At 29.2% G+C, this 25,907-nt stretch overlaps 3 protein-coding genes and 1 long non-coding RNA gene across 7 annotated transcripts in view; 3 read left to right on the top strand and 1 right to left on the bottom strand.

The window, feature by feature from the left end:
- Positions 1 to 516: 516 nt before the first annotated feature.
- Positions 517 to 2,617, top strand: LOC114254170. The gene is made up of 3 exons (XR_003625534.2): positions 517 to 878; positions 960 to 1,188; positions 2,180 to 2,617. It is a non-coding gene; the product is annotated as an uncharacterized LOC114254170 (long non-coding RNA).
- Positions 2,194 to 10,490, bottom strand: LOC105840032. 2 transcript variants are annotated; one of them, XM_028189779.2, is made up of 3 exons: positions 10,345 to 10,490; positions 9,133 to 9,243; positions 2,194 to 5,121 (listed from the first exon to the last, which is right to left on the bottom strand). In XM_028189779.2, the coding sequence occupies exon 3, from the start codon at positions 5,068 to 5,070 to the stop codon at positions 3,166 to 3,168; it is 1,905 nt and encodes a 634-aa protein (XP_028045580.1). In that variant the 5' UTR covers positions 5,071 to 5,121; positions 9,133 to 9,243; positions 10,345 to 10,490; the 3' UTR covers positions 2,194 to 3,165. The 2 variants fall into 2 exon arrangements, with proteins under 2 accessions (XP_028045580.1, XP_012542205.1); XM_012686751.2 differs by lacking the exon at positions 10,345 to 10,490 and adding an exon at positions 10,019 to 10,338.
- Positions 10,491 to 11,835: 1,345 nt separating this feature from the next.
- LOC105835069 (histone-lysine N-methyltransferase E(z)) lies at positions 11,836 to 18,638 on the top strand. Of its 2 annotated transcripts, none has more exons than XM_012678030.3 (12): positions 11,836 to 12,090; positions 14,246 to 14,559; positions 14,635 to 14,886; positions 14,968 to 15,184; positions 15,868 to 15,891; positions 16,087 to 16,187; positions 16,271 to 16,448; positions 16,594 to 16,968; positions 17,348 to 17,638; positions 17,723 to 17,905; positions 18,182 to 18,347; positions 18,420 to 18,638. In XM_012678030.3, exons 1-12 carry the CDS (start codon positions 11,955 to 11,957, stop codon positions 18,478 to 18,480), a joined length of 2,298 nt encoding a protein of 765 aa, XP_012533484.1. In that variant the 5' UTR covers positions 11,836 to 11,954; the 3' UTR covers positions 18,481 to 18,638. The 2 variants fall into 2 exon arrangements, with proteins under 2 accessions (XP_012533484.1, XP_012533485.1); XM_012678031.3 differs by having other exon boundaries at positions 15,871 to 15,891; positions 18,420 to 18,555.
- A 1,703-nt stretch (positions 18,639 to 20,341) lies between these two features.
- The window catches only part of LOC105835065 (adenylate cyclase type 2), an 82,307-nt gene continuing 76,741 nt past the window's right edge, over positions 20,342 to 25,907 (top strand). The window contains exon 1 of one of the 2 annotated variants that reach the window (XM_012678025.3): positions 20,342 to 21,114. In XM_012678025.3, coding sequence (XP_012533479.1) covers positions 21,102 to 21,114 — 13 coding nt within the window. In that variant the 5' untranslated portion in view covers positions 20,342 to 21,101. The remainder of the gene's footprint in view (positions 21,115 to 25,907) is intronic. The other variant, XM_012678024.3, reaches the window with a different exon arrangement.

The following is a 25,907-nucleotide window of genomic DNA, read 5'->3' as shown; positions in this document are numbered from 1 at the left end:
GCCAGGCAACAGGCAATTAGTCATAGGCCGGTATTCATAGTCAAATCTTATTTCAAGATCGTCTCAAGCAATGTCTTAAGCCCAGTCTACAATGAGTCGTTGGTCGTTGGTCGTAAGAAATTTAACCAATTATGTTCGGTTATTCTTCTCTAAGATCAACTGTGATTGGTTAGATTTCTTACGACCAACGACTAACGACTTATTGTAGACTGGACCTTAAGATGCTAATACGGCTCTGTGATTGGTTGATGGCATCTTAAAACAGTACTTAAGATGATCTTAAATATAAGATCCGACTATGAATACCGGCCATAGGCCGGAATTCATAGTCGAATCTTATTCAAGTTCCAGCTTAAACACGATCTTGAGACGTCAATGCTGTTATTTCATTGGTTAAGTAAGTCTTAAGTCGGCTCGAAGCTAGACTTAAGACAATGCTTGAGCTTAAGATCGGTCTATGAATCCCGTCCATATTAAGCAATGGGTGCCGCCACGGTGCGGAGGCAAACGGTAACTAAAAATAGGTCCAAGATATGCTGTTTGAATGCTTCGTAAAAGATTTAAGAGAAAATAACTTTTTTGATAAATTTAATCGATTGATTAAACTACGCAGGTGAGGGCAATCGCAAATATATTGAAGAGGAAAATGTGAATGCACATTACTTGATGTAGTGGCATCACAGGTGATGAGAAAGAGAAAACAAGTTTAATATTTTTATGTCTGAAGTCAAGCGATTTATACAGTAATCCACATGAAATTAATGTATCAATTATAAAAAATATTGATGAAAAAATTATTAAATTAATGTTCATGTTTTTGCAAAATCGGGTCTGAACGATGCAAGGCACTGCGTAGCAGCTCTTATATATTTAATTAGGTAAAATTTATATATAAATATATTAAAAGTATTATTATATTTCTAATTAATTAATTTTAATATTTTTCACTTAATTTACAGGACAGAAGTGTAATATAGAAAGATCTACATGCACTGATATATGGAACAAAAATGGGGCAAATTAAAAAACGTCAAAACAACCCAAATAGCCAAATAAACGCAACGTGTTGTTATTTTGCTGTCACTTATTCCCTATTAATTTTATCAAACTAAAGCCAAGGTGTTTCCTAAAACTGTCTGTTGTTCTGACATCATGTAAAATTCTACATTAGAATTCAACAAACTGACGGTAAGTTGTCAACATGCATGCACAATTGCTGTCAATGTGACAAGTTTATTATTCCTCAATGCATGCACTTATAATTTTATAATGATCTCATGAAGGTTATTTGCTCTCCTAATGTTAACTTCGTTCCACGTTAAATTACAATGACAGCAAATTGTGGGCAAGTTCACAACATACATGCAGTGCATTTTAATTTGCCCGATATGCTTAATCTCGCTTGGCTATCTGGGTAATATTAAATATAATTATACTTTTAATGTTAAACATACTAATTAAAAGTTATACTCCGTCCAGTGAAAAAATAATCACAAATCGGACGAAAACTCGTCACGTAGGTCTTTACTTACAGAACGCTACAGAAAACTCCTTCACCATAGTGCTGTTCTGTTCGTAACCATTCGTAGTGAGCAATTCTCTCCTTGCTTTATTCACTATACTGCTTCTATTCGCAGACCATTATTCCTTCATTGATTATTCTCTCACTTAACGGAGTATAGATTTTATAACAATAAAGACATAGAAATTTAAAAAAAAGTTCTATATAATTAATGTAGCGAGATCAGTTCATATATAAGAAAATGTTAAATATACGATATTATGGTGTACAAAGAATATAAATAAAAACGATATTTCATCGTTTATTATGCCAAAAATATTTTTCTCAAAAAATAAGACATTAATAGAATTTGAAATAGATATTTAAATTATTGAAACTAAATATGCATAATAATAACATAAGTAATTATTTCAATAGAATTTATTTTATATGTATAACTTGTACACATATATACAGATATCACTCTGTTTCAAACTATCTTAACAAACGTATGATCGATATTACTATTGAAAATTAAGTAGATTAAACAAAACTCATCAATTAGTGATTTAAATTAATTATTAATTCTATAATATATAGCAAATATTATATTAAGAATTATAATCTCAAAAAAATTGTTTTGGCATTTCATAAATAAAGGTTTATATTTATTTTCAGTGAAAAACTAATTATTTTCCATAAATAATGTTTTATTTATATAAAACATGAATATTCATCTTACAAGTTACGACGATTTACAACCGAATTGTCAAAACATAATCCTATTGTAAGTAAAGATACCTGTACATGTGTGTATGTGCGTGGGTGTGCGTGTGTGTGTAATAAATTTTATTACAATCCTATTATATTATTCAAAACTTATTTATTATACATATATACACTTTATTAACACACTCACGTACACTCGAGCGCGTCTGTGTGTGTATGTGTATGTGTGTGCATATTTTTTTATATGATTATACTTGTAAACTACAATTCTTTTTTACATTTACGCAATGATTATAAATAATATAATTAAAGGCATAATCGGCTCATTATCAAAAATGAGCTATCGGAGAAATTTGTGTATTGCATTATATAAAAATAAATTTTTGCTATATATATATATTCACATACATACATATCCTAGATAGCAAAATACTAGCGGTAAAAAATTTGATCAGATATTGATTAATTATAGATCCCTAGTCATCTTGATTAATATGGTCAGAATCTATCGACAAAACTTGCTGATATTGGCAGAAATCAAGCAAGATTTGCGCGCGCAAGCAATCTAATAATAAATTGGCAGCAGAAATTGAGCAGAAATTGCAAATCCTACTAGCTTTCTGCTGTCAATCCACTGGCACAGCAAACTTTGTTATATTTCTAATGGCAGTTTGTCGATAGAATCAGATATAACAAACTCTTTAGAATTTGTTGCTTTTCTATCATCAAAAATTGGTTACTTTACTCAAAATTTGTCTCTATAGGCTTAGCTATTAAGTGCATACATGCATATACGTACGTAAGTACATACATACATACATACATATGTGCGTATTATATATATATATTCTTTTTTACATATACACGTGCATATGTATGAGCAAATATATATACATATAAAGGAAGATTAACGCATTGTGTGATGTATTACACACTCAAAGCATATATGGATACTCCGCAATATAGTTTTTAATTAAAAGTGGTAAACAATCAGTAGATAATTTGCTTCGATTCACAGCAAGTCTGGCCAAATGCGATAGTGATCTAACTTCTTTTACAAGAGGGGTAGTCAAATAGATCTGACTGTATAATTGCCCACTATAGTCGACCCACACTTCCCTACGATGCTCATCCATCTTCTTCGAATACTCAACATAGTACTCTAACATTTTAATAGGACAATTAAAGAAAGGCATTGCCAATGTTAACCTTGGTTCAGCATCGAGCCGAAACTGTTCCAAAAAATAATGAACTCTAATAGAAGCAGGGCCTCTGGCTGTTTTGACAGATACTGCAAAAGTATATCTACTGTCTGAACTATCTCTCATTAGCCATCGTCCTATGGACGCGTCCTTTAAGAGATTTTCGCTTTGCTGCCAACTAATACCCTCATGATACCAACCACAAATCTGCAGTAACCTTTTTACCTCACGTAATCTATTTGTGTCTGTATCCAGACTCCAAGAAGTCGGCATTAGCAAAGTCGATAGTGAATCCGAAGTTGACGTCTCTTCCCTTTGTTCAAAATTATTATAACTCTTATTGTTGTTTTCAACTGTCCGATTCACCATTGCGCAGTCCAATTCATTCGGCTGCACAATACCACCTCCATGAAAATTGTTTCTACCACGACCTGGAAACTTCATCGCCACGACTTGGTTCGGTGGTGTTGCCGTTGTCGCTGTGATATTTACTGTGCACTGGCCCAGGTTCGCGGGTAGTTGCACAGTGGCGTTCACTCGGAATTGTACGCTGCTAATAGGCTCCAGCAGCAATGAATCACGATTATCCACGAGAGACGTATCAAACAGCCGTCTGTGATGTTGACAGTGATTCTGCTGAAATGTACCCTTGCAATCACAACAATTACTCGTTTTCACGGTTGGTATTTTTCGTTGCCTTGATTCAACACTTGTTATTTCGTTATTCTCATTATCTTTTATCATTTCAGATGGCAATATCCTTATGTTCCGAGACAATTCTGAGTAATCATTCAGAGGAGTAAAAAAAGACCGATGAGTATTATTATTGACAAGCGTGAAGCCTTTTGTACATTTTGATGTCGTCAATCGTTCATCTTCAGCAGATAATTTCTTTTGTACAAGACAACCGCCGCCAGTAAGCTTTGATTGAATTTTAACTTCCGAAGCTTGTACTAGAATTTCGGTTTCCGTGTTTTGTATTAAGCAACCACCTGACTGTGTGTCGGGTGTAGCAATTGTAACGCTACCACCAGTAAGTTCGCATGTAGTCGCAACATATTGCTCCGAAGGTGCAATCTTATAATTAAAATTTTCTGTTACTACTTTGAAAGAGTCTTGATCATTTGATTGATATATTGGCGCTTTTAACAGCGGACGATGACTTTGTTTTATCGACGACGTCTGTATGTCGTAGTCGTAGAAGAATTCCATTGTATCAGAACCAGTAATTTCAATATTAGGATTACAACTGGCCGCATGTGACTGAAAAATGGGAGGCTCATGGATATCTGTAGATGGATTGATAAAACACTTGCTACCACTAGTATAGCCTTGTGACGTTGGAAGACTACTAACATAATAAGTTGCTGTTGTTGAACAAAAAGTATTAGCAGTCATCGTTTTTTCTTCTTTTTTTTCCACCTCTTTCACTTCCTCTTTTTCTTCCTCCTCCTCTTCATCTGCCCCTTCTTCCTTTTCATCCTCTATCTCTTTCTTTTTCTCTTCATCCTTCTCTTTTTCTTTTTTATTCTTCTGTTCTTCCTTTATTTTCTTTTGGTTGGTTTCATCGCTCCACTTTAAACAGCATCCCAGAACTGGAAAGCGATGGTGGCATTTTGGACACACCAATCTCAACATTATGTATGTATACTTGCAATTGAATCACTGATATCAACATAGCACTCCAAGCTGAAATAATACAAGATTAATTTATATTAAGTTACTATTAATATAAATAGCAAAGTTATTAAACTGTTTTCTTGCACTATTCTTCAATTGTGTAAAGCAAAGTATAATAAAATAGGTATAATAAAGTATGTATAAATGTATGAATAAAAGGTATAATAAATGTAAATAATGTAACATAGATAATGTCAATGATATAAAAGTAAATAAGAACATAAATTAATTAGTTAAGTATAATATACATATTATTCAAAGAGTAACTAAATGAGGTAAAAAACTTCTTTTGTAAATTTCTTTTATCTATTCTATTCTATTTTAATGATCTAAAAAAAAACTTGTAATAGTCCAATGTAATAATTACTATATTAATCTTTACGGAACCGGAATCTTAATATTAGGCTTATAATTATATTTACTAAAAACACTATTCGTTTATATAAAAAACACTATCATTTATATTTAGCTAAAATTACTTCTTTTATTATAATATGTGGATTTATTTCGAAATAAATTGATGTTACTTTGTATAATGACATTTTATTGCCTCATATCTCACAAAGTACGACATAATTATATTTTGATACATATTTTTTAACCCATTTTTATTGCAAATAATGTTAAACAATCATTTTAACAATAAACAATATTATAAAGTTTAAATAAAACTCACTGACGAGAAAAAAATGTTTTAGCGCTAAAACCAAAAACATCGTCCAAAAAAGGCCAGTCTTCTAAGGGTTAATCATACTTTAATCATAATCAAGAAGCTCTTTTCAAGGAGATCTTAAAGTTGTTCTGTTTTATTGATCAAACGCGATTTTTTAGCATGCAAGGTCTAAATTCTACAAAGTAGTGTTTTAACTGCGTTTTGCAAATTTTGTTGTAATCATGGATGGAATGTTTTATAAAATCTATCGAGTTAATTAACTTATGTGAACTTAACACCCCGTTTGTAAAAAAATTCTTTTTTATAGAAAATGTAATATTTCGTAGTTGTTTGTAATAACAATAATTTCGTTTGTCGTTCAAGTAATAAAATTTTATAAAAAGTATAAAAATACATGATATGTATATCTCTTTTAAAATAAATGTTTTATTTCAATAGAGTCCTAACCATAATCTCTTAAGTAATCTAAAAGCGTCTTTTTTATAATAAAAATAATATAATTTTATTTATTTAAAATATAATATAAATAGAAAAAATTAATGATAAAATCGTTTTCCTTTTGCTTTATTTTGAATTATTTCAATAAAATGCTATTTTATTTTAATATTATTAATAATGAATCAATCAATATTTTTGTGAATTAAACTGATTAATATCAATAAAAACATATTTTTTAATTATATATAATATGTAATATAGGAATTCTACACTTAAAGACTTCTGCTCTGTACATCGAAATAGGAGTTCGTAGAAAAACATTTTTGGCAAGAATCAGTACGGCAGACGATAACGACGCATAGCATGACGTCTACTTCGTGGAATATAGTCTGAAAATTTGACGCGCTCCTACATTTACCACTGAGCCACTTCTATGTCACTATTTTCATCAATCGGTGAATGTTTCTTTGAGGAAGAGTCTATGTTCGTTACATATGTTGCGCAATATCGGTTTGATTGTAAAATTAGATTACATTCATGATGATAAAGATGATGTCATGTACTACTTCAAAAACTGGTAATATTACGCGTAAGATCAGTTGTAAAGACATTTATTTTGGAAACTTAAAGTATGTAAAATGCATCAAGCTGAGTACGGATTAATCAATCTTCATGATGCTTAAAGTCTAAGTAGTGAGTCCAGTTATTAAAATGAACCGGAATCGAATGACATTATCAAATAAACTAAAATATATAAATTACACGCTTAATTGTCAACAAATAAAATTAAAATAATAATTTACAAGTTTGAAAATATCGAATCCGATGTTGAGTTTTTTTTTATGATAAACGGACAGAGCGTTTGATAAGTCAGATTTATCTAAGAAATGGAAATAACCCATGTCTTTGTAAAAAGAGCAAAGTAAGAGAAATCAAAGAGGTTGTATCTGTTTGCAAATTAAGCGCTTATTTTTTGTTTGTGAATGTATATCATTTCTGATAATATTTTATTCTAACATTCTAATATTTTATCAAAAAATTTTTCTTCATCCAGAATTTTTACAATATTCCAATCAAATTTATGAGATAAGCTGATTCTATGTTCAGTTATCATCAAATGTTGATGGAAATTTCTATTGGTGTGACTCTTATGTTTTTTAATTGTGGTTAGTAATTATCTACTTGTCTATCTTACATAAAATGCGTCACAATTGCTGCAGTTAATCCAGCATACCACATTAGTATTCCTTGCGAGTCTGTCTTTTTGCACATTAATAAATCTGTTTAATTTATTTAAACACGTGTAAGCTATTCGTACGGTCGAATCCTTAAAAAGGTATATTTACATTTTTCAGAAATTGCGTTAACATAGGGAAAAACAAAAAATTTTGTTTTTTATTGTTTCCTTGTGCATTATTGTTATTAGTATTAGTATTAGTTACAATCCTGTTAAGAAATTCTAATCTACTATAAATTCGTTTCCTAATATTGTTAAAAATAATTTCTCGTAGATAACCATTCATCGTTAAAATATTTATGACTTTATCAAATTTTTTTTAATAGAAAAAAAAGGTGCAACAAGAATAAAATTTTATCAATTAATCCAATTACAGTACCTAATTTTTGTGAAAACAGTAACCATAAAAATTTAGATTCCATGTTGGACATATGAGTTTTTGGTTTCAGTCAAAAATAAGATGGTTGTTTTTTAATTATTATGATATCAAAAAAATATTGTGTCATCCCCTATTTCCAAACTTTAACTTGTGAACTTGTTTTGGATAATAAGAATTAAAAGTTAAATTAAAGGTATTAAAGATAATATTTATCTGCGAATCATGTGTTAGAAGGAAAATATCATCCACATATCACAAATAAGCTGTAGGATTAAGAAAAGTAAGACTGTCAAGACAATGCATTTCCAGATCTTTAACTATATCTACTACTATTGGACACAATGGAGATTTCACAGGTAATCCCAAAAGCCTGCTTATAATATTATTAAATTAAAAAAAAAAAGATTTTGAGAACCATGATAAATGAAACAAAGTTATGTTCTGCATTTAATAGAATTTGTTTGAAGATGTTATGTATTATGAGCTAACATAACTAAAAACACAGAATTTATGTCATTTAAAAATACTAGATGTAAAAAATTTGGTTAAAATTATGCAAAATTGTGCATTTTAAAATAAGTTATACTTTAGTGCTTAAAATTATTTTTTATTTTATATATATATATATATATATATATATATATATATATATATATTTTGGAGTCAAAAATAAAATATGACACTTTATATATAAATTATTGAGAAATACATTAGTTATTTAATTTACTACACAAATTATCAAGTAGTAAATGTTCGTTTATTATTAAATTTAAATTAGCATATTTTTTTACGTTTAATTTAATCAATACATCTTTTTCAAGTGTCTGAATAACAAATTTTAAATGATTTGATTTTTATATGTTTTATTTATTAAGAAATTAGTCTTTTTTTGTAAAAACAAGCCTAATTTTTTGTACATTTTTAAAAATGGATTTTTCAAAATTTCTCTGACAAAAAAACAGCATTATTTTCCTCATTAAGAACAAAAAAATGCACTACTTAATTAGTAATTTATTGCTAATAAAAAAATTGAACGTTTAGTCATAAATTTGGCACAAACTCATGGTTGTACATTGTTATAGTATTTTATTGATATTGTGATTGACACTTGAGAAAAGAAACTAAACTAAAGGTCAAAATATTGTAATGATTAAAATTTATTAATTTATTAATGAACGCACATTTGCCAGTATAATCAACTTGAATAATTTATTTCTTGAAAAAAGTGACCCTAAAAACAAGCCAAAAATCGCCTGTTTTGTTATACTTAACATATATTGTTATCATACTTACCAAATTATATCTTGATTTATTACTGCTTTAAAATATCTTATTCGATGGAATATGTATGGATAGAGCCCAATGACATTCTTCTTTCGAACACTAGTGAGGTACTGTTAAAAACTGAATAAATCTTGGATAAATTTTTGTGTCAAATGGACTTAATTCTAGATAACATAATCAATATCGGAATTTAAAACATTTTTAGAGATGTTATTAAGATATTTTAAAGATGTCTTTAGACAATGGATCTTAATGACATCTTATTACAATTTTGGATGTGCATATTGTTTAGGAATTAAAGAATAATTTTAAAAAATTAACTGTTTCAACTATCAATAAAGATATCTGAATAATTAGTTATAATGTAATAATCAAATTCATGATTATATTATAGAAGCATGTTATAAATAAACATATATAACATAATTTCTAAATAAAATTTACAAGAATTTTTTTTGACGTATTTAAAAAAAAGATTCTATAAATATATGCCTCAAGAACAGTTAAAGATGTTGAATATTAGTTAGCATTTAACCGTTAATAACAATGCTGCGAATAAATAAGGACTTCTTATTTTTTGCAGTATCAATTACAATATTACAAAGTAAAAAAATCCACTCACAGTCATTTTAGAGTGAATAATTTCAATAATAAGAATATAGATTTAAAAAATTAATACAGATTTAATGTTTAAAAAACATTCACACTTTAACATTATTATGTCTCAGCAATATTCTTTCAGTGTTTTGTGCCATAAATGTAAATAGTTTTATCATTTATATAAATAAACGAAACAACAAAAGTGTAGCTTTAAATAAAAATTATAAAAATACACACACGCGAACTATAATTCAAAAATAATAACAAATCAATAAATTTAATATCATGAACCAACCATCTAAGTTTTGGCAATCAAGCAAACTTCCATGAGGCATCGATCTTTATTAGCATCTTGTCAATGTTTCAGATAAAAATATAGTTGACACTCATATAATCTCATAAAATAATCAACTGTCTCAATTAAGATCTTTATTCGCTTGGCGTTCAGATTAAAGTTTTAGATTTAAAAAAATTGATAATAAGACAATATATCTTCCGAATAATATCATCTATGAACATATAGTTCAACTTATTCATGCATTTTACTTGTGTGTCAAAGAATAAAATTTAACATAACCTAAATTAACATACAAGATAATAAAATGACTAAAAACTACTCACAATTGTAGATGAAATACGTAACTGATAGATGTCTCACGGGTCTCACCGTGTGTTTTACCAAATGCCACTGATGCCCGCGAGTTTCTGGAGGGAGAAATGTGGTACCAATATAAAAAAATAATAATACATCTGTCATACCAACTTAAAAAATAATAGTGAAAAATAAAGGTGTATTCACATACAAGCGAAAAAATATTTTACAGTGTATGGTTGGCTGACTGCGTTCAACGGAGAATGTAGTGGTGGAATTGTTGTAAAATTATCCAACACAACCGGTTTTTGTCCTTAGACCACTTGCACCAATAACTTATATGCCCTTATTCAGAACGCGCTAACAAAAATGTTAGCGCGTTGTTATCCAATAAAAAAATCTGTTTTTTATAGTACAGATTCTTCTATTGAATAACAATGCGCTATAATATTTTTGTTAGCGTGTTTTGAATACGGACCATAGCGTTTTCGACCGGTGCTGGGTTAACCCGTCTCAGGTTCTTTTCTTCTAGAACTGGCCAATCAGTTATTCCCTTCTTCAGAAGAATGGTTGTGCTTGGCCTTATGACGTCATTAATTGCTCCCGGAGCGATTAACTTAGGTCGGTCGAAAACGCTAAGGCCCGGTTCCACAACTCACGGTTAAATTAACTGGCCGATTATTCCATTGAAATTGACTAATCGTATTTGTCGTTAAGCAAAATTAACAAATACGATTGGTCAATTCCAATGGAATAATCGGCCAGTTAATTTAACCGTGAGTTGTGGAACCAGGCCTAAAAGCCGGTTTCACAATTTTCGGTTGCCTTAACCGACCAATTATTCCATTAGAATTGACCAATTGTATTTGTCTTTAAGCGAAATTAACAAATGCGATTGGTCAATTTCAATAAAATAATCGGCCGGTTAATTTAACCGGAGTTTGTAAAACCGGCCCTAAAAGAAGGGTCACAGAGGCGCTTTCGCGACAAATTAAGTTAAAATGACCGTGGTCAAAATAACATGTAAGCTGTGATTGGCCAATAGCTTTGATTGGTTCTTTAGCTCAGTGCTGTGTCATCAACTGATGAGCTCTAGCACTGAGCAAAGAACCAATGAAAGCAATTAGCCAATCACAGCTTACGGGTTATTTTGACCACAGTCATCCTCATCGCTGAATACACCGACTTAAATCGTATAGTACCATTACATTTGTCCGATTTTGTCGTACGACGAGTTTGTTGGACGATAGCGATTGGCTTCCGATAAGTAGCCAAGTGGGGAGACTTTATCGGCAGCCAATCGCTATCGTCCAACAAACTCGTCGTACGACAAAATCGGACAAATGTAATGGTATCCTTAGGGAGCGTTCCCACTGAGCGCGTCACGCGTCGCGTCGTCCTTCGCGCCCAATCAAAACGTTTATTATATTTTATTATGATAAAATATAATAAACGTTTTGATTGGGCGCGAAGGACGACGCGACGCGTGACGCGCTCAGTGGGAACACTCCCTTATTCTTTGGTGGCGACCAGTGGCGATGGTAGCGTTGTCATGACGATCAGTGGCAAATGGCGATTTATGTTGTTTGATGCCAAGTAGTAATAATTTTATGCTCGAGAATTGTGCATTTATATTACTATGTCAAAAGCTAAAATTTCAGCGGAATGGAGGAAGAGAGTAAAATCGGAGTATATGCGATTGCGGCAGATGAAACGTTACAAACGAGCGGACGAAGTCAAAATCGCGTGGAACCAGAATCGCAAGGTTATGACTGGTAAGTTGCATTTTTTCCTACAAAAATAGATATATTCTGTGCATCTGCATAATATTACTTTAACTATTATTAATGCATTTAACAAAAATAAAATAGATGTATTATTTAATACTAAAGAAAGAGGAAAGATAAAAAGTACAAAGATTTCATTAATAAAGAAACAAATTTGATATCTTCCTAATTCATATGGTTTTAATTTTTTTATATAAATTGTATAGATTTTTATATTTATATATTTAAAATATTTTAGTCATTATATTATCATATATTATTGCATATTATTATTCATATAAATAAATAGTAGAACAGGGCTATAAATATCATTTACAGTTATTTATGGATAAATTTATATAACAATTTATGATTAATTCTTTGATAAAACTCCAAATTTACGATTGTTTCGAATCTGTTTTGATGATCATGATTAATATACAAATGTTAAAAGAAATTACTAATATTAATACTTGTAATAACCCTGTAAATATCACCATAACCTTAGAAATACATTCATGGTCTGTTTTTTATAGCTACACTGAGCTTCTGAACTGGTGGAATAAGTTAGAAGAGAAGAAATATACTTGTTTTACTTTAACTCATTGCACCAATTCAATATTGCAGACCATTGGTAATTCTTTTTGTGTGAACTTTTTTGCCAACAAGTATACGTCATAAAAGTTTATGTGAAAAGTATCATCAAATGTTATGTCAAAGCTACCGCTAATAATTTTTCTTAATATTTGTATAATTTTCTTAATATTTGTACATATAATTATGTTTAGTGATTTGTACTTTTTATATACAGAATGCAATTGTATGGATAATATAAAAGTTCTAACAGATGATAAGTAAAATAACCAAATTTGAAGAGATTATTGAACTTAGACTCATGACACTCGCAAGTAATTCATAACCCTGAACGCAGACAATATAACATATCAAATTCATATTTACATTAAGTCAAACATTAAATTCAATTATATCATTTAAAAGTCCTTCAAAGTACACTAATGTTTCTCAAAATGACATAAAGAATACACATTTATAAAACTTGTAGTTACTTGCAACTACATACTGAAATGCAACTAATATGACAAAAATAAACATTCATGACCAATGGTCATGTTATAATGTCTAATTTGTATGTGAAGAAGTAATTTAGATGGTTATCCTCAAAATTCAAAGTATATGAAATATTGTGAATTTCATTATATCTGTAGTCTGCCTTCTCTCCTCTATTATAATGAGTTTTTCATCATATTGTTCATAAACATCTTTTAAAAAGATGTATATAATAATTAAAAATAATGAAAAATAAATAATATCTCATGAATTTGTGATGAATACTTTACTTTATTGAAACAGCAATTTGTTTGCTGTAAAACATTAAGCTCAGAATATAAAATTATAGGAAAAATTACTTTGAATGTAAAATACTTTTTTTGGATGTTATATAATATATATGATAGAATACATTGTATTAACTGTATTTGCATATTGAAGAGGACCATCTTGTGTATTGATAATCTCAAAATAAAATTAGTTTGAGTCAATTTTCTTCACCAATATTTTAGTTCGAGAGAGAGAGAGAGAGAGAGAGAGAGAGAGAGAGAGAGAGAGAGAGAGAGAGAGAGAGAGATAATTTAAAATTAATTTTTTATGTATTATATAATTTTTCAATATTATTAATATGTTTCTTAATCGGATTTAATAACGGTAGTAGTTCTTACAGTGGTCAATCACAACTATTTGTTCGAAGAATAAATAACTGCACACTCACATGCAATTTATTAAATAAATATAAAAATAATAACTAAGCAAAACATAACGTTAAAAGTAATGGATAATTTGTTACTGTTACTGCAAAAATGTAACGATGTTATCATTATTGTTATAGATAAAAAAAGTTACAATACTGAAAAAAGTAACGATAACGAAAAAAGTTACAATAACGCATTACTGTCAATTATGCTTATATTTAATATTATTTTTTAATGTATATAAGAGATATATTTCTATTTTGATCTATTTCACATTGTGTATTTATTTTTTTATTATTTTAACTTATTGTTGAATACTAAAAGTGATAACAACTGCTTGTTAACATTAGCATGCAACTTTGTATTGTAACAAATATTTAGAATTATTTATTGAACAGATCTTCTTGTGGCTGAACAAAAACGCTGGACAGATGGAAAAGCAATGTGGCTGGCAATACAAGACATTCCACCTCATCTTTCTTGTATGAAAAAAGCTGAAATTACTAGTCCTGACGGCGATGTACAAAGTTGTCCTGTAAAGATAATTAATGCAGTGACACCTATACCGACCATGTACACATGGGCTCCTATTCAACAGAACTTTATGGTGGAGGATGAAACCGTTTTACATAACATTCCTTATATGGGTGATGAAATTTTGGATCAAGATGGCACTTTTATTGAAGAACTTATAAAAAATTATGATGGAAAAGTAATAGAGCCTAGTCAAAATATGCATTAATAATTATGCGAATAAATTTTATTGTCACATACTTTGTTGTTGCAGGTCCATGGTGACAGAGAATCTGGTTTTATGGATGACTCCATTTTCGTTGATTTGGTGAATGCTCTAGCAAATTACGAAAAAGATGATAAGGACAGAGAACAACTAAAAAAAGGGAAGGAGTCTTTAAAGGAGAAAGAAAATCAAAGGGAAAACGAGAAGAAGGATATTGAAATAAAATCTGAAGTCAAGTTAGAAAAAAATGAATATGGAAAGACAGTGGCTACTCCGTTTCCATCGATGCATATATTTAATGTAAAGAAATTTATAACACAATTAACATTAGTTTTAAATCCTTTAATATAATTGCTTTATAATTATCATTATAATTATCAGGCAATATCGAGCATGTTTCCCGATAAAGGAAGACCAGAAGAATTAAAAGAAAAGTATATTGAATTGACTGAGAGATCTGATCCAAATGTTTTACCGCCAGAGTGTACACCTAATATAGACGGTATAAATGCAAGAAGTGTACCTAGGGAACAAACAATGCATTCTTTTCACACTTTGTTTTGTAGAAGATGCTTCAAATACGACTGTTTTTTACATCGTGAGTATATTGCTACAAAGTTATTTTCTTAATTATTTAAGTTGTATTTTGTGAAGTATTAATCCTAAAAAATATTATTTAATATTATTTTATCAGGGTTGGGTAAGTTAATAGTTTTTTAAATAAAAATTAAGTTAATAGCGTATAAAATTAAGTTACGTTAAAAGTTTAAGATTAACAATTTACAGTAAAAGTTAATTTTGAAAAGCATTATTTATATTAGAATGTCATAATTTTAAAAATTAGATTACTTTATGTAATAAAACAATTACAATATAAATTATAAAATAAATTTAATATTTTTTTACAATTTTTAACATATATTTCCATTAAAAAATTTATTTCTTAGGAACAAGATAATACACTAAAGTTTAAGTATTTACTATTTTAAGAATGATCAATTAAAAATAAAAATTAACAATTAAAATTAGTTTAATTAAAAGTTAAATTAACTTTTTATTTAAATTAACTTTAGTATTTAACTTTTAATTTTTTAAATTTAGTTACTACTCCACCCTGTCTATTACCTATTTACTAATAATATATTTTTAAAAATAAAGCAGAATTGATAGAAAAGAGTACTTTGCTGAAATACAACTTACTAAAATGTTGTATAATACTTTAAGTGTTCTAAATTGAAAGTTTATTAATTACAATAATTTGTGATTCCTGATTTATCGTAGCAGCCAGGGGGACCTCGCCGCAAGGTAAAGAACATTGCATATAAACTAATGCATTATCAATCGGAAGCTTTTTTTTGTTTAGCACAGAGACATCGTCAAGGGCTCATCTGCAATCATATTTCATTCATCGTTCATCGCTGTGTCTACTAAATTTCTCGCCATTATACCGAATCAGCTGACGAGAGTACATTTGTAGTAAGTTTATGATATTGCTTGTAGGTCTCCAAGTTTGCCATCCAGGTCCGAATTTGCTGAAACGAAAAGGACCCGATTTGAAACCATTTTCGGAGCCATGCGGGACAGAATGTTACATGCATTTGGTATGCTGCATATTATGCTAAGTTTCAATGGAATATTTATTTTCAAAATACAAAGTTGATAATTTTATTTTTTTTGTGTGTAGGAAGGAATGAAGGAGAAGCTGGCGGCTCAAGCAGCGGACACGAAAGAAGAGGAGGGCGATGAAAAACGCGGTGGTCCTAGAAAGGTACGAAAACAAGCAAGCGTCGATTCTGGAAACGAAGCGAGCAGCGAGGATAGCAACGATAGCAATAAGTATGGACAAGGAGGCAGTTGTCAAGGTTAATACATATAATTTATCATGAAATTCCGGTAGAAAAATGTTAATGTTTTATTAAAAATTTTTTCTGCTAGAAATTATATATATATATATATATATATTTATATTGTAAGTAAAATTTTAAGATATTTTATTATTTAAATTAGATTTTAAGCAAAACGTTAATAAAAACTCCAAATCTGAAGAAATGATGGAAGATCAAGCGCAACCTGAAAATCAGACGCCCTTCACACTGTTAGGAATTGGTAAACGAATTAAGACAGAAAGCGAATTCTCGTGGACAGGCTCAGAACAGAGCCTATTCCGAGCTCTTCATAAAGCTTTTCCTGGTAATCCTTGTGCATTAGCACAAATTATGTTAACAAAAACTTGTCAAGAGGTGTATGAATTCGCACAAAAAGAGGCTTCGGATATTCCTGCTATAGAAAATTTGAAGGACTTTACACCACCGCGCAAAAAGAAAAAGAAGCACCGGTTATGGTCCATGCACTGCAGAAAGATACAACTTAAAAAAGATTCTGGTACATTCGTTAATCGATTTCCAAAATATTTACTTGATTGGTAGTTTGAGTCCAGTGGATCTAAATTTTTAAATTACATCCCAAATTATAAATTACATCTCTAAAAAATTTGTAATAAATGTTTTTTACAATCTTATATGATTTTAAGATACATAATTTTATTTTTCGCATTTAAAATGAAAAAAATTATTCAATTATATTAACTTTAAGCATGCATTAAAATTTTATCAGATACAGTTTTATCGGATTTTTTTGTTTGTATTGTTTATCGGATACACTGGGTCTGCGAATAACAGTCAGGAAATTCCGAGAGCAAATACCAATTAAAATTAAATTCAAGCTACAATTCTTTCGATTTCTAATCAATTTGTTTCAACAGGTGCTAATCATGTGCATAATTTCGCGCCTTGCGATCATCCAGGCCGTCAATGCGACAACTCATGTCCTTGCATACAGGCGCAGAATTTCTGCGAAAAATTCTGTCAGTGCAGCAGTGAGTGCCAAAATCGATTTCCTGGTTGTAGGTGTAAAGCTCAATGCAACACAAAGCAGTGCCCGTGTTACTTGGCTGTGAGGGAATGTGATCCGGATCTTTGTCAAACTTGTGGCGCTGATCAATTTCACATCACTAAAATATCTTGCAAGAATGTCAGCGTGCAACGTGGTCTTCGTAAGATTAACAAATTTTGAACAAATTTTGAACGTATTATTTTTTTAAAAACAAAGATACGTAAACAATAAAAAATATTCGTAGACAAGCATCTTTTGATGGCACCTTCAGACGTAGCAGGTTGGGGGATTTTCTTGAAAGAATCTGCAGCAAAGAATGAATTTATTTCGGAATACTGCGGCGAAATTATCAGTCAAGATGAAGCCGATAGAAGAGGAAAGGTGTACGACAAATATATGTGCAGTTTTCTCTTTAATCTCAATAATGGTAAGTAGAATTATAAATTCTAGTAAATATAGAGAGAGCAAACACCTAGCAAAAAACAAGATAAAAGATAATTTCTGGTAAATAAAGATAAAAGCAAACTGTACGAACAATAATGAGATATTAAGTATTTGGAAAAAAATTAAAAGTAATTAAAAAACACGTAATAATTAACAGTCGTCATACATAATGTGATCAAAACGTACAATTTTACCGTTTATATATTTTATATATAAGCATATAATTGTATGATCTGATACAATTTTTTATATTTTCTAGATTTTGTTGTTGATGCAACAAGAAAAGGAAATAAAATAAGATTCGCCAATCATTCTATAAATCCCAATTGTTACGCAAAAGTAATGATGGTAAACGGTGATCATAGAATAGGTATTTTTGCAAAAAGAGCAATTCAACCTGGCGAAGAATTATTTTTCGATTACAGGTATATCACTGTAATATTAATTAACTCATCAATTGTATGATTAAAAACTATAAATATCGTGGCAATTTTTAGATATGGACCGACAGAGCAACTTAAATTTGTTGGTATCGAGCGAGAAATGGAATTTCTTTAAGGATTTATATTATACATATAAATATAAAATATACATCATATATGCATATAAGTAATACAGCTGAAATATTGGGAATGAAATAAATACGAAATGAACATTTGTTTGACTCATTTATTAATGTAATAAAGAAATTTTTTTTTGATTTTATAAGTTAAAAATCTATGTTTTTATTTTATTTAACAAAAATAGAACAAATCTTTTTTTGCATTGTAAAATAGATATAGAATTTTTTCTTTCTAAATTAATTTCATGTGATTAACGTTTTTAGTGCTAATAAAAGATCGATTTACAAAAGCTAAATAACAATTTCAACATAAGGAATAATTATTTTTAATTTTTTATGAATTTTTATATAGATGTCTGGAAAATTGGATGTTGGCACTTTAAGCATAAAATGCTAACGTTCGATATTTCTGATGTTGGTATTTTAAGATTTAAGATTTAATATTATGATTCAATATATTTATAAAAAAATATTACAGCAAAATTATTATAATATCGCAAAATGAATAAGCAATAAAATTGTAAAATATAAGTATATATGATGAACGATTAATAGGTGAATAAATTTATTCAATATTTGTAAGCAAATTGAGGTACTTTCAATCACATTATTTATTTATTTTTTTAATTATACATGTATTATCTATTAAAAATATTTTAAGACATTCCTGCATTCTTTTTGTGTAACTTATATTAAGTTATAATTAACTCAGTAAATATATTTGTAGCAATTTATACATAAAATAAAAAACTTGCATATTTAATATACGTGTCTATACGTGCAGTCATAAGATTATGCAGATATTGATTAACTTTCACAGTTATGTAACTAATTAAATTAATTTATAATTAAGCTGAGGAAATGAATTTTGTTGATCATAATTAAGATGAGTTATGCAAGTTTACAACTAATATAACTTATGAAAAAAAAAAAAAAACTTTATTTGAAAGTTAATATAACGAAACATTAAAAAATTCTCAATTTTAGACATTTAGGATTGGTTGTTCCAATTTCTTGGGGTAAATTTATCTATCAGGTAAATATATGTTTGTCTTTATTTATTTAAGAAAAGAACTGAAGATAGACACATGCTTACCTGGTAGATAAGTTTACCAAGAAGTTGGAACAATCGACCATAATTGAACAAAGAGAAAGCAAAAGTTGCACGTCGAAAACATTTTGCATTAATAGTATGGTTCATATTGTTTATATTAATTTTATGATATTATTCAATGTCCATTTGTTGGAGTTATTTGTTCGATTCGTGCAAAAACAAATCTTAACTTTTTTATCATTTTCATAAATCATAAATTTTTAAAACTTTTTTAATGAATTGAAAGTGCTTTTTAAGAGTACTGAAAGATTTCTTTTTTCTGGAATGTTTTACGTATAAATTCTGAAAAATATTCTAAAATAATTCCAAGATTTTTTATATTTTATAATTTTCGAAAAAAATTTTTAAAAGAATGTGAAGAACTTGAAGTTTTTTTTCAAAAATTTTCATAAATTTAAAATTAAAATATTTTTAAAAATATAAAAATAGAAGATAAGAAAAGATAAAAATTTTTTTCATTAGAACCGTAATTTTTTAAATCGATTAATTACGTTATTAATTGTATATACAGTAATAGATTTTATGTTTAATTTAATACAAGATAAATGTATTTAAAAAATAATACATATATGTAAGAAAAGATTAAAACAAAAAATATTATTTTGACACAATTTGAAAATATAAAAGCAATTTCTCTCTCTCTCTCTCCTTTCTCTTTCTCTCTCTCCCACACCTAGATTAAAGCGTCACGAATGACGAGCTTTCGCGCAGCTTACAACGCGGAGTTACCGCGAAGGGATTGTAGGGAAGCGTCTCGGCGATCTCGCTGTGGGAATTCAGCCACCAGTTGCAAGCTTTGCGGCTGCGAAAGCGGTTGGACGGAAAGTTTGTCGAAGGTCCTCTCGGATCGGGAGGTCTGAAGGGAAAAGTATCCCATCTTAAAAATAATACGTCAACAATAAATTAAGTTTTCGTGTTTTGAAGCAGCGGTCTCTTTCAATCTTTGAATTAATTCGCGCGATTGACTTTTACAGTGAAACTGAAAGCTCATTTCTAATAATACCAGCGATATAATTTCTCACCTGTACGGCGAGTCACGTAAACGGGTTTTTTTGTGATTTTTTCTCATAAAAAAGAGAAAGAAAAATTGGGGATTAAATCGAGAACGAGCGAAACATTAATAATGATGCCGTCGTCAAACGGAGCTTCGTACGCGCCTGGCGACAAAACTCGTGGAAATTCGCGCGTTTAAAATTTAATTGGATCTAACATCGGGAGTAAATATTTGCACGCGTGTATTGGATTCGTCCGCGATCACCACCTCGTGGGATTCAATGTGCACGCGCGTGGTGCGCGAGTAGCAGCGCGAAATCGAGTCGTTTTCTTGAATGGTAAATTCAGGAATTTCGGGAACGTCAACGTGCGACGGGCAACGGATAAGCATGTCGCGAAAAAGGTGAGGTGCGCGTATGAAAAGCGACATCGTGCCGTCGATGATACTCGGCTTGTAGGAGGAAACCAATTTGGATTGAGGCCAAGCCTGAGGAAATCTCATCCACGACCATGGAGGAAGAAGGTAATTTTTTTTGAAGAGTAATTACCAGGAGTTTCGTGTTAAAATTGTGGAAAGTAATGATAGCCTTGATCTTAATTATTCACTCTTAGAAACAAGATTAAACTGTGATTAATGTTAAATATTGTAAAGGTATATTAATCTACATCGTAATTATTTCTCTTAAACTTTGAAGATAATTTAAATACTACCAACACCGCAATTGCACAGTATCTTTACATAAAATAATTAAAAAATTATATGCAAATATATATAATTATTGTTAAAATTTTTAAAATCTTATCTGATAAAAGGTTACGTAATCAAACATATAAATAAAAATATATATATGTATAATTATATATAAAATAATTTAAAAATTTATATATGTTTTCTTTTTGTGTTTATATATAATACAAAAGTTATTTTTCAGTTTTTGTTCTTTTTTTCTCCTTTTATTTTACTTTTGTATAGAATAGAAATTATACAAAACAAGGGAAACATATACAGACAGATTTTATACATAATTATATGTTTATATTTAATTTTATATATATTTTTTATTGTCACACAGACATTTAAATGTATGGAAATCTACATTTTCTCTATGCAAATACAGTCCTATATTAAAAGAACTTTAATGTTATCATATATTGTAATATTATGGTGAGTTTGAACCTCTTTGAGAGTCTAATTAAAAATTAATACAATAAATAAATATCACATTTTTGATAATTTTTTCTGTTTAACTCAATTCATAGTATTAAAATTGCGATTTACATTACATTTTACATTGTTTAAGTTTTGTTATATAGATATAATCACTTAAATTTAAATAATACGTATAATTATATCATTAACGATAACAGATGTTAAGTAGAGATGATACATATAATTATATAAATATAAAGATAAAATACGTAAAGTTAAAGGTAAATTTAATATTTTAAATTCTAAGGTATGTAGATATGTAAAACTCATTACCGGAAAAGCTTCCGCGAATGTAGGCGTCGAAGAAGAAAAAATTTAGCAATAAAAATGTATAACAGGAAAATAACATTACTGCATTGAGTTTATGTGACACCTAAAGGCGGATACGAACTTGTTGCGTATTCGCGTATCATATTATCGTTGCGTAGATGGGGAATATTGCACCGTTATATCGAAATTTTGATACAATAATGTTCAAAGGCAAGCGCCGTGTCGTATGATTAAATTGATACGCATCAATGATACGCTATACGGATACACAAGTCTGTATAGCGCTTTAAGAAAGAGTTATTTATCATTTTTCACAATATATTATAAAATCATAATTATTACAATATTCATAACTTAATATGATAATCGAGAACTGCGTAGTCTTGTTATTCTTTTATGATATAAAATTGTAACGAAAATGTGTTTTTATTATTATACGATATGATAATTTAAACAAGATACATATTACTCTTGCTATTATAAATAAGGTTTAAAAATATAAATGTGATTACTTATTAAAATATTAGAAAATTAATCTTTTAAATTGATCTTTATGTTACTTTTAAAAATAAATGCTTTATTTAAAAAATGGTTTATTAATAAAAAATATGTTAAAATGTTTTAGGCACTATTATTAAGAATTGCATAAAAATCTCCAATTGCAAAAAATCAATTTAATAAATGAAACCTACACAATTCCAAAATACCATTTAAAAAATTATAGGAACGTATGTGAAATATTAAGCAATCTTAATTAATTGAATAATCGAGGATCAAGATTATTAAATTTTATTTTCATTTGAGTTTCTTATAGATTTATCTATATGAACTAATTTTATAATCAATAAATTCTCATTTAGTTAAGTAATGTTACGTATATATATAATAATTGCATAATTATATGTCATGTCAAGTAATTTTATTTGCATTTAAAATCAAATTTTTACGTAATTTTAATAATAATTTTTATATAATTCTACATTTCGAAATTGAGTTCTAATGCGTCAAGCCTTAGAAATAACAAAAACCGTCAGAAGTTTTATCTAATCAAACTTAAAATAAATTTATTTATAATATTTATTGTGGATGTTATGAATATATATAGTGTATTATAAGTATACAAAGAATATTATAAATATGCATAATATGTTATAAATATGCACTATAAGCGTAAAAAATAAATTAGTTTTAAGTTTTATTAGATGAAGTCTCTGTCAATTTTTATGTCTTTTTTTAAGTATGCTAATAATCCGTTGTCATAAAGAATATTCTTTTAACACAAATGCTTCGCAAAATGTTTCTCGTCAAACGAGAATGTTTTACAAAAAACATTTTCGCATAATTTTATGCGCGTTTGCTATCCGCGTAGGAGACCGCATGTCCATTCATTTCAATACATTCATATTTTAATAAATATTTGTTTTTTTATATATATTTATACAGGTATAGTAGCATACGTCGTATAAATTGCAAGAAATGTGACAGCAAAGGGAATTCGTTTAAACATGCTGCGTAGAACTGCGTTTAATTCTCGTGACTCTTTGATCCGGATATTTTCCCTTCTCTTTTCCCTTTTTCGTGAGATATTCCGCGACGAATGAACGAACGAACGTAAATTCTATGGTTTTAAAGCGTATTTGTATTCGCGACTGCGAGCGCTATGTATTTCACTATAATGTTTCACGATATGTGAAAACTGGTCCTCCGTCTTCGTACGTGTCTCATAATCACGTCACTGCATTGTCATCTTCCAAGCTTCATAATAGCAACTCTTGAGGAAATAAAGCCTCTGTCAGCTTTCGTGCGTTTCTCTCGCGAAGCGCATCCCTTATCGCTGATGACAAAAGGCATCGGAGGAAGAAATATGCTTTTTGACAAAAAGAAAATTACGCACAAGTCTAGAATTGCCGACATTTGAACTATTATAACTTCATAAAAAAAAATCAACAATCTTCTTGGGGTCATTTTAAAGGATGAAGACTCTACTCTCACCTAAGTTGATTTTTCTCGAAAATGCTTTTACCAGGAAACGAGGTGGGAAATTCAAGAAGGTCTAGATCTGTACATAACATTTTTGTCAAAGAGTGAAACTTACATTACATTTCTTTATTTATCATACCGAGTTACCACTTACTTTTTTTGTCACTTTAACTGAAGAAAAATATTACTATTAATTGATTTTATTATTATTTGCTTTTACAAATTTTGAAGCTTAATTTGCTTAAGGAGAATTCTAGTGTAAAAAAGTAAGTAATTTTCATGATTTTTTTAAAAGAAAACTATTAATGATATTGGAATTAATCTTTTTGGATCGAAAAATTTTTAAATTATAAATTTTTAAAATTATCTGTATTTTTACCTAAAAAACAGAATTTATGTAAAATCTTTTCAATAATACATCGTCTATTGGTGCACAGAATAACGTCTCTCTTAATTATGTGAAAAAAAACTTTTTAAATTATTTTAGATAATTAGATAGTTAGATATCAGATCTATGTACTATACTTATTTAAGAAAAAAAATTGCAGCGCTTAAAAAATACATTTTTGCAAAAAAATTTATTATGTATAATTGTATTATAAAACGTTATAAGTAAAAATAAACGATAAAATTAAAATAACAGGTATAATTCCTCGTAAAATTTATAACAAATAAAATGAGTTTTGAACGAAGTTGATCAGTTCATTAGTTTTTAAGTTATCGTGTACATTTTTAAACGATGTAATTTTGAGAAAAACACGGTTAAAGCTTTTGATGTAGTTTCACTGGAAAATTGACTCCAATACTTAATCTGCTATTCCGGCACTATAGATTAAACCTTTGTCCTCCTCAAAAAAGCATTATTTTCGTCATTCGCTGAGCTACACGAGCTTCTTTGGATGGAGCTTTTAAAACTGCGACGGCATGTCAGCCCTCAGTAAATGCTTTTTATTAAGCATTGGAGAATACTTTACACTGTTGCCAAATTATTCCTACTATAATTCTCCATAAAGAGGAATTTTTTAAGGATAGTAGCTTTCGTTAAATATTGTAATAGTCAGATAAGTAGCAATTTCAATAGTCCTCGAGCCACAGTGAAGATGCTTCAGAGCCAAACAGTAAACACACATCGTTACATTTTTATAAATAACATCCTAATATAGAATAATTTATAATTTTTTGATTCTAGAATCGTTCGAATAATATATTGGCTAATGTGTTAAATTTCTAATTTAAAATATTAATTAATAAAAAAGTTATTGTACAAAATGTAAATGGGGGCCATAATACCACCTTTTCTTCTATATAATTACATAAAAGGTAACTATAATCAAATGGTCAATGGCTGTTTAATTGTAGCTGATTTTTCCTTTATTTTTATATTGCAACATTAATATAGTTGCAAAGATTAACTTGTTTCTCAATTTGCATTATGAATAGCTTATAAATTTGAGAGACATTGTAAAGTTCCACACGTTTCTCGCTACTAATTTTGTCATCGCGCGTAGAATCGTACGGCGATAAGATGATTCGGAAAGCGATGCCAAATTCTCGTGCAGAGTTCACGAGTTTATTTTGATCCCTCGCTCAGCCGGTTATTAATTACGGCGTGTACGTGGAAATAATAGCGAAATACCGCGTGCGTTTACACAAATCCTGATTGTTACGAGCGGGTTACGAGTGCGACGTCATCGTGTGCATTCGCCGTGTGAAAATACGGAATTCGGGGAGTCGCTAAGCGATGTATGTGAAGTCGAGACTAGCAAAAGCAGCAGCAGCAGCAGCAGCAACAGTAGCTCCCATTAAATGTAGCTTTACGGTTCAGGCACAAAGCGAATGCTTCTATCCGGATAAAG

Source organism: Monomorium pharaonis, chromosome 3, assembly GCF_013373865.1.
Source record: "Monomorium pharaonis isolate MP-MQ-018 chromosome 3, ASM1337386v2, whole genome shotgun sequence".
NCBI classification, from domain to species: Eukaryota; Metazoa; Arthropoda; class Insecta; order Hymenoptera; family Formicidae; genus Monomorium; species Monomorium pharaonis.
Note: the sequence above shows the minus strand (reverse complement) of the source record. Positions and strands in the feature narration are given on the sequence as shown.